This window comes from Paramormyrops kingsleyae, chromosome 6 (genome assembly GCF_048594095.1).
Source record: "Paramormyrops kingsleyae isolate MSU_618 chromosome 6, PKINGS_0.4, whole genome shotgun sequence".
In the NCBI taxonomy this organism is placed as follows: domain Eukaryota; kingdom Metazoa; phylum Chordata; class Actinopteri; order Osteoglossiformes; family Mormyridae; genus Paramormyrops; species Paramormyrops kingsleyae.
The window spans coordinates 7,535,127-7,548,821 of NC_132802.1; the positions used below are offsets into that span (position 1 = coordinate 7,535,127).

The window sequence follows — 13,695 nt, forward strand, 5'->3', positions numbered from 1 at the left end:
ATATCCCTTACGGCACGTAACCACAACTTACGGCACGTAACAAAAGTTACAATTATTGTCACATAAACTCATTTTTTTTAAATCAAAACAAACCAATATGGAAATATCTTAAAAGATATCAATTATAGAAAAAAATGCATTCTGTATGTGCTACATTAAATTGCTACAGTAAAATGTCCAGTTTCAATTTTAGATAAAATCTAAAAAATCTTACAAAACTTCAGGCAAAAATTTACAAAAGATTTTAAAACCAGACCAGTTGATGGCACAGCGGACAGCACTCTGTCCTCACACCTCCAGGCTGGGGGTTTTGATTACTGCTTCTGCTATGAAGAATATTTCTGTGGTCATTCAATATGAGCCACTGTCCAGATAGCAAAATGTTAATTTTGCAGTGTCACAAAGATACAGACCATGAAGCACCTCTAACAGACCACTAGGTGTCTGGTCTCATGTTTATAAGAAGCTCCTAACCCCTTCAGAATTCATGATGTTGCCAGGACTTATGTAGCCAATGTTGGGGGAAGTGTAGTAGGAGCCAATCACAGGGCTCCAAGGAAATTAGGAGCCAGGTTTATTAAAAAGAGAGAATCACAGTTAAAGCACCTAAGGTTCAAAATCCAGGTAACCAGGAGTTTAGAGGAAGATCACCAAGACAGAAGCTCTGCAGTTGATTTGTTCTTTTTCAAAATACAAAGAATATGCCTCTGGTGAAGTTTTCCGGGGGGGGCGCCAGAAGATGCTAAGTCAGTGTCCAATGGGATGACTGGCACTGCCTAAAAGCCAGGAGGGGATGTATATGCTGCATTCCTCTGGAGAAAAATCAAGGATTATTTAACCGCTTTGCGGTTATTGAAGAAGGGGGAGGGGAAACATTCAGAAGTATCAGGCGGCTCCTCTGTGGGTTTATTTCACATCGTCATCTTATACCTGAAGAAGAAACAAGCTGCCTGTTAGTACAAGAGCAACGTGAACTACTAACCTCTGCAGAATTCAGCAAATACACCTGTAACAGACCAGGACATAAATGCAGGATCCACAGTCACTGTCTTATGGAAGCTAATTTTACACTGAACCCAGGGGGATGGAAATTAGTCAGCTTATACATAAAAGGACCTTTGGTTACTTTCCTGAAGTTATTACTAATATACTGACTTACTTCTGGTGGACTTGGCAGCATATTTCCACCTTCTGGGGTTCGATCCTGTCAAAATTGTAGAATGTAATTAAGTTGCTTCAATATATCACATGGATTTTTCTCAAAAAATATGTGCAAAAAAACAGAAATTTAACACCTTATTCTGCTCGCGGATTCCTAAAAGATATATGTTAATTTAAAAAATTATCACAATACAGCTTGGTGTCATTCAAGTTCACTTCTTCATTCTGCATTTAGTATTTCAGATTACTGCTAACTTTAGTTTTTAAATGACCCTTTTTATAACCAATAAAATCCATTTTTATAAACCCTCATATGCACTTAAGTATGTAATACTCTTACCACATTCAGGGATTTTTCTTCTTCTTCTGCATATTACTGCTGTGACTGCTATTATTATTATTATTATTATTACTGCTGACACAGCTATTTTAACTGTAAATCCAATGTCACTTTTCCCTTTGCATTCGGAATCAGCTGCTTGGTCTCCTGCTTTAACTGTGTCAAGTCCTCTGGATTCACAGCTGTACAAATAAGCGTGTATGATGAGAAACTATTGTGACCAAATGTAATACAAATTCACAGGAAAATAATATGTTTACCATATTTCACCAAAAAAATCCTGATCACTGACTGACTGGAATTATGAAACTTACTCTGTGTGTGGTTTACAGGATATAAAAGAGCCATTAGAGTATGAATTATCACTGCATTCCTCACACACTGTATCACTATATTCTGATCCTGAAAGGTAAACAAAATTAAAACCATTAACTTATTTCAAGAAGCCAATGTTAATATCTGGGTTTACTCATTAAAACATATATTATGTGTATGAGAAATCCACACAAACCGGGCTGTTTGATGAACTGTCCAGGTTTGCAGGCTGTGTGTTTATTGGCTGTTCTGCACCCTCCCTTATAAGGACTAATACAATAGTGCCCTTCCAGGACCCCACACACTGTATCTGAAGAGGGTGTACATGCCCACACTGTTTTCACACCAAGGCCTGTGGAGGAAAGAGAAAACTAACTAGAACTAATATAAACACCCAAGACAAAAATGAATGTATTATACTGGATGAATGAGTTAATAAGATGGGTAGCTGAACTGAAATGTTACCTCCATCACAGACTGTACATGGGCTGCACTGTTCCAGACCATTGGGCTGGTCATTGAATGTAAAATCTATGCATGGAGCACATGAAGTGCTGGTCCATGCTGTACAATGTCTGTAGACACGAGTTCCTGGAAACAGAAGAGATGCTGGTTATTCTGCCAGATTCCTTTGATGTTTCTAAACAATGAGAACAGACTTGTGGCCACTATGGTATAATGTGACTTACCAGGGTGACACATAGGACAGCACTCATCACCAATTTTATATTCAGCCTGGCCGCACGCGGAACAGGGATTATAATTAACACACAGAAGAATAATGAATAAATATATCTGTGGGAAAAAAAATCCCATTAGACCAGAGGTGGGCAATCTTATATGCAAAGAGCAGGTGTGTATAAAGGTTTTTGGGATAACCTTCAGATCAGCTGTTCAAACCCAGGTGTAAAGATTCTTCAGCTAATCAGTCCTCTAATTAATTCCCTAATTAGGGAGTTGCAGCAAAAACCCGAATACATAACAGCCCTTTCTGGATGAGATTGCCCACCTCTGCATTAGACTGTATGAAATCAGTTGAAATCTAAGCAAATTACAATTAATCAGGTCACATGCTTTTCATTAAACTTACATGGGCTGTGACTAAGAGCCTGACAACATATGCTGCTTAAGCAATGTAAACATAGTTAAAACAGGATTACCTGATAATTTTAGATATTTCTAATACAATTTAATGAGAAATGTGGGTCATTAATAAAATTACTAATTATCTTTTATATACTCATTATATATGTCATACTCAAGTGCGAGATTAAAGTAACTACAGTCAGATGGTTAACTGGCAAAAACATCCATTGCAGTGCTGATAGACTGAAGATATTAAAGATTAAAATGAGTTTATAGTGTAAGTGGTCAGCCCATTCTGATCTGCATGATGGCTTAACAGGTTCACAATGTTTTACCAAAACAGCAAGAAACACTAAATGAATCTATAGAGCTGACAAGTCATTCTGTGCTCTGGGACTTTCCAGGCCTGATCAGTGTGATTCCGTAAACTTCCTGCTTATAGAGAAGGGACAGATAGGAAGAAGGATGAACAGACAACATAAATCTAGAAACAGCTACAAAGCATTAAATAAATGTTACGACCTGAAGCAGAATAAGCATGTTGTGAACAGTCTCTGGGTGAAACTGGCATCCAGTACTTGAGAAATAACCATAAATCACAGATGATGGATTCACTTTCCATTGCACAGCACTGCTGACCTCCTTCCCGTTCTCTTACATCAATAAGGTGCCATCCTGGGTGAAAACAGGGAATACATTTAAAAACAGAGATGGACATTTTCATATTTTTCTTACATCTATTGTTACACACTCAACCCCTAATGAACTCCGTTCCAGCTTGTCCATGATCCAGACCATGTTTTCCTCCTGTCACCAGCCACCTCCATTCCAATTTCCTCCAGCTCCATGCCACAGAGTTATTGTGTGAGAATCAGGGGTGTCCCAAAGCTACAGGCACTTGGGGGGAGTCAATTATATAAAACATTCTCTCCTGCTGATGATTACCCAGTAAAATCAGACTCACAGGGACTGATGTGGTCAACCTAAGTCAGTTCCTGTCCATTGAGACCATGAGTCACAGACAGGAGGGAGGATGTGAGGATTCTCCATGTTGAAACCAGCCCACTAATTTCAAAACTCATTTGACTTGGGTGAAGAGTTTCATCAGACTGGTGGCTGATTCCATGGACCGCTCAGTAGAATCCAATCTGAACTCCTGTCTTCCAAGCAGGTTTCTTATCTCCATGGCACATTTAAAGTGGCTGAGGTTTGCTGCTCCATTCTGGGTCAGTCATACTCTTACGACCAGGCACAGCAAAGGTTGGGCTCAACAGCAGAGCACAGTGCTTCCCGATCCGGTCCTCATCATCACTGAAACATTGGCTAATTATATTAATCTAATGCAGAGCAATAATCAAGCCTGTCGAGCTGGCAGGTCACTGTGCAAGGATGGAAACTGGAAACTGTGGCATGGATCTAGGGAAAAACTGGAATGACTAGTGACAGCAGAAAAACGTGGTCTGGATCACGGAGAAACAGGTGTTCGATGATGAGTGGGCGTAAAAGATATTTCCATAGGTTAGGCTCAGACAGAACGGGAAAGAAATACAGTCGAATACGAACATTTAATGCCGAAATGAAACCATAAACAAAGTCTAAGTACCTTTTCAAAGTACTTTTACAATCGGTTTCTTTACAATCACGTTGGATAACTATGGGAAAGAGATCGACTTACCCCTAGCTAAAGCAGTGTCCTACCCGAAGTTCAAGTCGTATGTCTACTTGCAATGTCGAAGCCCAATGTGTCCGATAAAATGACTCGCGATAATCCTAATAGCAATATTACATTGGTAAACTCAAATTCTACTACTTTACTCAAACCAAGACACCGCGGTGGCAGCAACAGAAAGTGAAGTGAAAGAGAAAGCTAGATTATTAGATAATCAGATAACCCCCGAATGAGGCTGACGCATGCAGGTATTCATAACACATGCTCCGGTGTTCTGTCGATATATGCTGCCTTGTCGAAACTCTTACCCTAACCCTAACCCCCCAAAACCCCTAAAACCCTTACCTTAACCCTAACCCCTAAAACCTAACCCTAATCCCAAGACGGTGGAACTGCACATGCGCAGAAAGGCTCGATAGCACGTCTCGATAGGTAGTATTTTTCGACAGAACACCGGCGCCACAGTATATTAATTATGAGTACTTCTTTACTACCAGTATAATAATTTCGTCTTATTTTTCATTACTCACGCAAAAGTTTGGGAGGAAGAAGTTCTTGCACCTAAAACACCGAATTCTGTAACGATCGTATCATGTGACTGGCGGCGCCGTTTCCTATGTCATTACGAATGAAAGTGGGGTTACTGTTCACGAGCATGAGCCCTCGAGACAGTGGAGAAATTAGAGAGCTCTTTATAAACTCAAACTATTCTCATCCCAGCTTCAAATACCTGTATGAAGTTTGCACTCATGAGATCAGAAAATAATGAATTCTGTTTGTGTTTGTTTTGTGCAGGTTTGTGCAGCAGAAATAAACATTTGTAGTTTACTGCAAATTTCAAGTACTGCTTCAACTACCATATGTACTGCTGCAACTAGGTTCAGTATTAAAGTTGATCCTTTTCTAGTTTGTTTATTTTCTCTTTATCCTCAAAAGTTCATCAATAGTTGCTGAAGTGCCCCATGTATCATGCTGCGTCTCAGCTCATGCCAGCTCTGCAAGGTGGCACTGTGGTTCACGTCACTGCCTCACACCTCCATAGACCAGAGTTCTAATGAATCTTTTGGCTCATTAAAGAGACTGAGTCAATTTTGGCAAAATTTCTTGTTTGTTTCAAATATGACTCCTGTCCTCTGGCTCACCTATGTCTACTCTAATTTCTCTTAGTGAATTTTAGAATAAATATATCAGACAAACTCGAAACACAAATTTGTCTCCCCAAGCCACTGAAGAGCAAGCTATGAGCAGTAAAATTTTCTTTGGGATATAATCTCTAAATCATGACTTCTGTTCATTTGTGCTGGGTTTCTGCTGGTTTGTGCACCAAAAATAAACGTTTGTACTTTATTGCTTTAAATATTTTAATTACTGTTTCAGCTAATGGATCAAGTGTCAATCCTGCCTCTTTCTTCTTTACCACTATGATGGATTGGTTCAGTGTTGGTGTTATCGGTCTAAAAATTCAGCTCCGGTTTGTCACCCAGAAATGTGTGCAATGTTTGCTCAAACAACAAAAAATGAGGAGTTTTGGCCATGTCCAGCTAGGAGGAGGCCCTGGGGCAGACCCAGGACACTCTGGAGAGATTATATCTCTTGGCCTGGGAATGCCTTGGGATTCCCCCGGTGGAGCTAGAGGAGGTGGCTGGTGAGAGGGAGGTCTGGGTATCCCTGCTTAGACTGCTGTCCCCATGACCCGACCCTGGATAAGCGGCAGATAATGGATGGATGGATGGACGTTCCTCTACGCCTCCCACTACCTTAGCAGAAAATCTATTTGCTAAACTAAATTAACCGAATGCAGAGAGAAGGGCTTCTATGTAGTTCCTCTTCTATTGACTGTAACTCCACCTTCCTGGCAGAGATAAGTCTCTCACTCATTTCAATGTAAATATAGCTACTTATCAGTCAGGAGGTGAAAGGACGTCAGGTGTTGATACCCATGACTATATACACTTATACAGTTTGTTTTTCCTACAGTTGTAATATGACATGTAATGTATTTGATCAAATAAAGATTTTACAGTGTCTGGACCCTTTATGGGAAGTGGCTGCAAAATGTCACTGTTGTAAACCACGATGTAAATACTCAAGATGGTAAAACATCTGATGAGAAATGCAGTTTCAGATCTCATTCTCATTTATCTTCACGTGTTCTTTTTTCATCACTACTTGGTGATTAACTTTATGGTGATTAACTGCGTAAATTGCACTGAATGGCAGCTGTAGGGCTAATGGCAGGTGTAGTTTTGTTTGCTATCAGCAATTTTTCATCTTGACTGCTAATCACAGTTTATAAGCTCTGTTAATGTTCTGTAATCATTTCTTAGAGTAGATATCACCCTCCCCTGTTTGTAATATCTGAAGTCATTTTGGTTCCTAGTTCAACAAACAAATGTAAAAGGTGTTGTTAATGACACAGCGATTGGACTGGGTCCACTTGAGACTGCATTGGATCAACACGGCCTGTTAATTGAAATGAATTTGACACACCTGCCATAAGCCGTCCAGTTTAAACCAGTCCTTTTCTTGACTTTTGATGACGTCACTCAAACAGTTAAAAGAATCCATCAGGGCTCTTAGAACTGATCAGTCACCAGTTCCTGGAGTCTCTGACCACACAGAAGTTTCAGGGGAATCAAAACTGAAGAGAAAAACTGAACAAGAGTGTACACAGGATACTTCCTAATGTCAGGTGTTTCTTATATGAAACCTTGGGATTTTTTTGTAAAGATCCCAATGTCCTTCTCAAAAGTAATCAAAAATCAATGAAAATTTTGAAAATGCACTTCAGTTATGCACCGTCTATTCATTTTTCAAATTGTAATCATGCTCAGGGTCATGAGGGCCTGATGGATGGAGAATTCGTTCCCCGACCAGGTTCTCTTACCAGAATATCCACACCCCCCCTTTTCACATTCCTCCACTGGCTGATTTTAGGGGGAGACAAACTAGTGTAAAAAAATGCTTGCAAAACACAGGCCTAAAGTCACAGTTACACTTGTCCTGGCTGCTCATGTTTGTCTTTGAGAGTTTTAGAGCAAATTCAGAGCTTTTTCAGGGCAGTCCAATGTCAAGATGGCTGCAAATACTGAACGCTGGCTCCATTGCTGAAATGCTGAAGGGGGCTCTGATGGTCCATTTCATTCCAGAGGAACTGGGAGAAGGGAAATGGACTTAAAATGTTAGAAAAATATTTTACCACATTCTGGGGGTGGGGGTGATGAAACAAACAAAAAAGGGAAACAAGACCGGCGTTGAGCTTAGAGATGCACAATGTCTGCACTGTTGTGACACGAAGCTGAATATGTGCCCAGAGGCAACAGCACAGTCATTTATATTCTGGGTGACAGACTGCAAATGAAACAAGCCTGTGATCTGACTTATCGGTGATATTCTGATGTCATTATCACAATTTGCTATAGTCAGCCCACACAGTTTCTGTTCTGTGAACCCCTTGTGGCAGCCAGAGGTACTGACGCTGTGCACAACTTTCTCAGCAATAACCATTTATAGCCCCACAGATTTTGCTCGCAATAATGCGCTCAACAACTTACTGCTGCTACAATTACAAAAACAGTCCAATAACCAATGTGCAAATGCCTTACCTGATGACAACTTAACAGATGCAACAGAACTATCTATGACACAGTGCAATATATGTTCAACTTATTTTATATGAACATCAATCTACTGGAGTCTATCCACATGTGCAATAGAACTATGATTATACAGTGCAATATACTTATACTTACATACTGCTCATTCTACTGAATTATTAACATGTGCAATAGAACCATTCACAATAATGTGCAATATACCGTAGTTTTTTCTTCTCTTCAAGTTACATTCATTATAACTTCTTACAGAGTCACTTGTATACAAGGTAACAGTATTTTATTCTACTCTGTTTATAAATGTTATTAGTGTGCTTTAATTTAATTTAGCTACACTAATCTTTAGTACTTCATTGTATTGTTCTTGTGTGTTGTGCAGTCGTAATGTAAGCAATTTCCTCCGGGATCAATAAAGTTTTCTGATTCTGATTCTGAAACAAGACAGGCATTGAGCTTAGAGATCTGCAAAATATCTGCACTGTTGTGACACAAAGCTGAATATGAGGCCAGAGGCAACAGCACAGTCATTGATATTCTGGGTGACAGACTGCAAATGAAACAAGCCTGACTTGTCTTTGATATTCTGATGTCATTATCACAATTTGCTATAGTCAGCACGCACAGTTTCTGTTCTGTAAGCCAGAGGTACTGACGCTGTGCACAACTTTCTCAGCAATAACCATTCAGAGCCCCACAGCTTTTGCTAGATAGCCAGGGAGAGAAGAGGGACGGCTTATTAATGTCCCACACTCAGCCGCTGTGTTACAGAAGAGGGACTGTGAATTCTGCAACATTATAGACAATATACAAATTTGCTGTCTTACAAATGTGTGGTTACAATTATAAATAAATTCAGAAAACTTCAGCCAAAATTTTGCAAAAAATTTTAAAAACACACCAGTTACCAGAACACTGGACAGCACTCTATCCTCACACCTCCAGACTGGGGGTTTTGATTACTGTAAGATAGTATAGGTTTTGTTGTTTGTTAAATTGTGTTATTCATTAGAATATTTGAAATATTACTGTTCAGTTCATTGTTGTCGAGTGCATTGGTTAATTTAACCAGTAGGTGGAAAACACTCACGTAAAGGCACGTAATATGTCATGTGATATATGTGTTTTTTCTTGTGAGACGGTCGGGTGTGAACGTAACACAGTTTTCTGACCGACTGCGATTAAAGCTTAATAGATTAGTGGAAGTATGTTTTGTTTTGTAAATGTTTTCCTTTGCTATATTTATTAGTAAAAGTTTTTTAAAGAACAAATAATAAAGAATTTTTGAGTTCGAGAATTTTTCGTCGCGTCAGACTAGTTGCCAAACACCTGCTCCGTTAGTGCCATAAAGAAAAAGGAGGAGTGCCACTTACAATTACCGTCTCTGCTCTGAAGAATGTCTCTGTCGTCATCCAATACAAGCCACTGTCCAACTAGAAAAATGTTCCCAGAGTCGCACAGATATAGACCACGAAACACCTCTAACAGACCATTAGGCGTCTGGTCTGATGTCTATAAGAAGCTTCTTTCTTTCAAAGCCAAATTCAGGGCTCCAGAGAAACGAGGAGCCAGGTTTACTTAAAATAAAATACAAAATAAAATAAATCACCCAAGAGTCAAAAGTCAGATAAGTAGGACTGTAGAGAAACGTCACCAAGACATGGACTAAGCAGCAGAAAGAAGCTCTGCAGCTGGTTTCTTCTTTTTCAAAATGCAAAGAACATCCATACTGGTGTCTGAAAGCCAGGAGGAGATACAGACGTTACAATCCTCTGGAGAAAAATCAAGGATTATTTAACCGCTGTGCAGTTATTGAAGAATTTAATCCTGAGCAGGAGGAGGTGAAACATCCAGAAGTAGAAGTGGAGGCAGGTGAAGCTCCTTAGCATGTGGCACTGAGACAGCGACCGGAGGATTTTGGACCATCTGAAATCACTGAATTTGTGTGGCAGGTTCCATCAGACTGGTGGCAAAGATTTCATGGACTGCTCAGTGGAATCCAATCTGGACTCCTGTTTTCCAAGCAGGTTCCTTGTCTCCAAGGCAAATTTAAGGTGGCTGAAGTCTGCTGGGTCCATACTGGCAGAGGTCATACTCATAGGACCAGAAACAGCAAAGGTTGGGCTCAACAACAGACCTCACTAGCAAGTCAGGGTGGACAGATTAATAGGGTCAAGCAATAATTCATCGTGGTCAGAGCAGGCTGAGGCCAGTCATAAGAAGTCACAGTTCAGAAGGAGGTTAAAAGAGAAAGAAGTCCATTATCCAAAAAGAGGTGCACATCCAAATCCAGCAGGCAAAAACATGTCAAATACAGGCAAAAGCCCAGGAACAAAAGTGAAAGCAGACTCATGTATCACACACTCAAACAACCAGTGACGCTTAGTACCAACACTGACCTAGCAGGTGTTATAACAAGAAAATAATTGCCCAATCATAGCTTAGCAGTTATAACTGAAACATTGTCTTACAATTCTGTAAAGCTGGGAGGTGAATGTGCACAGGTGAGCACTGTGGCATGGATCTCGAGATAACTAGACTGGAGTTGGCTAGTGTGAGGTGAAAATTGTGGCATGGATCAATATCTGTTACATATTTGCAGTCGTTAGATTCAGAGAGCACGTGAAAGAAATAAACAGTAGTACAAATACACACATTTGTACTTTCTTTTGGCAATGAGACATTAGAATCGGTATCCTAAGGTATCTTCATATTACAAGAACGACTTAGTAAACATTTGATGATGAAATGAAACCATAAATAAATGTCTGTATAAGTTCCTTTTCGACAAAGTACTTTTACATTCTGTTTCTTGACTATCACATTGGATAACTATGGAAAACAATCAAAGAAATTACAACGAAACTTTCAAAACAAAGGCTTACCCTTGGTTAAAGTAGTGTCCTGTCCGAAGTTCAAATCGTACATCTACATGAAATGCCGAAGCGCAACTTTCCCGATAAAACTACACGCGACAGCTACACCTAATGTAAACATTAAACTGGTAAACTTATATTTTGCTACTTTACTCATTAAAACATACAGTACGACTTTTCTACTGCTAGGATAAGTTAATCGTATTTTTCTATACTCACGTAAACGCATGTGAGAAAGAAGTTCACGTTCAGTAAACTTTCAGTTTCGCTTTCCCCCCATATTATTATCTACGGATTTATAACGGGGATCGACGCAATGTAGAAATGAATATACAGTACTAACAACGGTTAGATTCCATGTAAAAACTCTAAGAGCAGCGATCGTCAGCCTGTACATACATGGACAAACGTGTCCGTGGAAAGACTCGTTTGTATATACCCATGGTAAAATGTTTTGTTTGAGAAAACTCTATAGGATAAAGGTCTTGTAAAACGACAGAGTAGTATAATTGACAATGGATCTTCATAGTTTACAGTTAATTTTATTGACTTAATCTTTTGCTGGCAAGTACAGGGCTACCTTTTAAAATTTTATACATAACAGTAGCCTATACCTCATCGATGAATGTCCTGTTTGCACACCTCGTACAAAAATAAGAGGATAGGGCGCCTATTTCGTTAATAGGGTTTATTTTCTAACTGATAGAGGTCTATTACAACTTTGTTGTACTGAAATTATTTAGCAAACGTCTTAGCCTATTAAATTATATATGGATTAAGCTAAATGTTTCAACGTTGTCATATTTTCTTTCTCTCTCTCTCTCTCTCTCTGACACACACACACACACATACACAAAAAAAACTTCCAGTGTTACAAGCCATGTCTGAATGGAAAAAAATAACGTTATATCTCGGGTCTCAAATCACTATCATTATATGACGTTAATTTAATTGAAACATTCATAGAAAACTGCAAGCTTTTTAGCAACGTATAGTATACGTAACTTGAAGAGCTGACTGAGTTAGCTGGTTGATGAGGGTTAAACTTGTACCTGACTTTCCTGTCAGCTTCTAATTGGGATGGCCTTGTATCCATGGTTTCAGTTATCGGCGGGTTACCTGTCACATGCTGCATCCCTTCCCCCTCGTTCTCTCCCTGTTGCTTGTTTAATCTTACCTCTCCTTACAGCCTTCGTGTGGATCAGCAGGTGACTCTCGTCTGCACCCTCACGCGCCCTGCACCGAGCGTCCTTCAGTCCTGCGATCCCCAGTGCGCGCGTGCTCCCCAGTGTGTCTAGTGTTATTGCCTGATCCTCCCTACCCCGTTTCGACCCGTCTTCGTTAGTTTCCTTTGCCCTGCCTGTAGTTTTAATAAAACCCCTTTTGGTTTTCCCCCACGCCTGACTTTGCCTCCATCCTTGCCTTCGACGTCACAACCTCGGTCAGAAAAAAAAATGTTAAATGTGTGTGGTTTTTTTTATAGTTCCCTCATCCTTTGATGGGTATATAAAAACATGATATCCCTTGACGCATGATATTTTTTTTCATTGCAACATCATGTCTTGAGAATTAGGTTATGTCAGAAGAGTATAGTTCATGAGAAAAACTTTGAAGTCTCTTAGCTTACTGAGGCAGAAAATGTTTTGCTTCACTGAAGTACTGTACAATACTTTGTCAGAGACATTTTGTGAACTTTCTTGGTTTCCCATGGAAATGCTTGTTGTGATGATACACTGGCATTAAAAAGATATTCTTATGTGACATAAATGTTACTTTTTTCCTCTTTTTTGGTGAAACTGTTGCACCTGTCATCTTAAAGAAACCTCCACTGCTTCCTAGTGTGATCTGGTATTGAGTCAAACCTTCGCAATCCTGGGTCTGAACAAAATACATACAAAACTTTTTCCTTACTTGTCAGTCAGTGAGATATGAGCTGCTGGTGATTCCAAGCTTATTGGGAGTGATGAGGTGCTGAATACTGTGCATTATCGCTGTTATGTCCTAAGAATGGAAGAAAAAAGAATATAATAAATTGCCATATAACCTCTCTGCTACAATTGTTTCTTATATGTTACCATTTCTAATATCTATGTGAACTTTTTCGGTTACTTTTTGCATTGAAAGCTCAGCATAACTACAGTTAATCCTACTAAATAAATGTAAATGTGTCACGGATCCGGGCGGCTCGGACATGAGAACGAGGCATGGTGCACAAAAAAGGGCGGATGACCCACTAGCGGCTCCAGGAACAGAAAGGGGTTTATTAAATAAAACAGAAAACACTACAAACACAAAACCAAAAGGACCACGAGGGTCACAAACTAAAGGGGATAATTAAAGACTTAATATCACACAAAAAAACAAAAACTGGGAAGGTAAACAGAATACAGATCTAACCAAACTAACAAAGCTTAGACAAGCAACAACAATGAACCACTGGGGAACTGAACAGAAGTAGGAACTAAAATACTAAGGGGTAGCGAGACTAACACAGGACGGGTGAGGCTAATTAACAAAGACCAAGGAAACAGGGCACAGGTGAAACTAATGAACTCAAAGGAACCAAAAACCAAATACAACATCACCAGATACAAGAACTAGAAAAACTCAAATGAAACACTAGGGAGCAAAATATAA

General features: G+C 39.5%; 1 protein-coding gene across 3 annotated transcripts; it reads right to left on the reverse strand.

The window, feature by feature from the left end:
• Window positions 1-52: 52 nt before the first annotated feature.
• Window positions 53-5,162, reverse strand: LOC111855857 (tumor necrosis factor receptor superfamily member 14-like). Of its 3 annotated transcripts, none has more exons than XM_072713537.1 (9): window positions 5,102-5,162; window positions 3,425-3,577; window positions 2,506-2,611; window positions 2,282-2,407; window positions 2,013-2,168; window positions 1,816-1,903; window positions 1,502-1,683; window positions 1,160-1,204; window positions 53-930 (listed from the first exon to the last, which is right to left on the reverse strand). In XM_072713537.1, exons 2-9 carry the CDS (start codon window positions 3,440-3,442, stop codon window positions 920-922), a joined length of 732 nt encoding a protein of 243 aa, XP_072569638.1. In that variant the 5' UTR covers window positions 3,443-3,577; window positions 5,102-5,162; the 3' UTR covers window positions 53-919. The 3 variants fall into 3 exon arrangements, with proteins under 3 accessions (XP_072569638.1, XP_072569637.1, XP_072569639.1); XM_072713536.1 differs by lacking the exon at window positions 5,102-5,162 and adding an exon at window positions 4,578-4,975; XM_072713538.1 differs by lacking the exon at window positions 5,102-5,162 and adding an exon at window positions 4,578-4,974 and having other exon boundaries at window positions 2,506-2,551.
• Window positions 5,163-13,695: the final 8,533 nt, after the last annotated feature.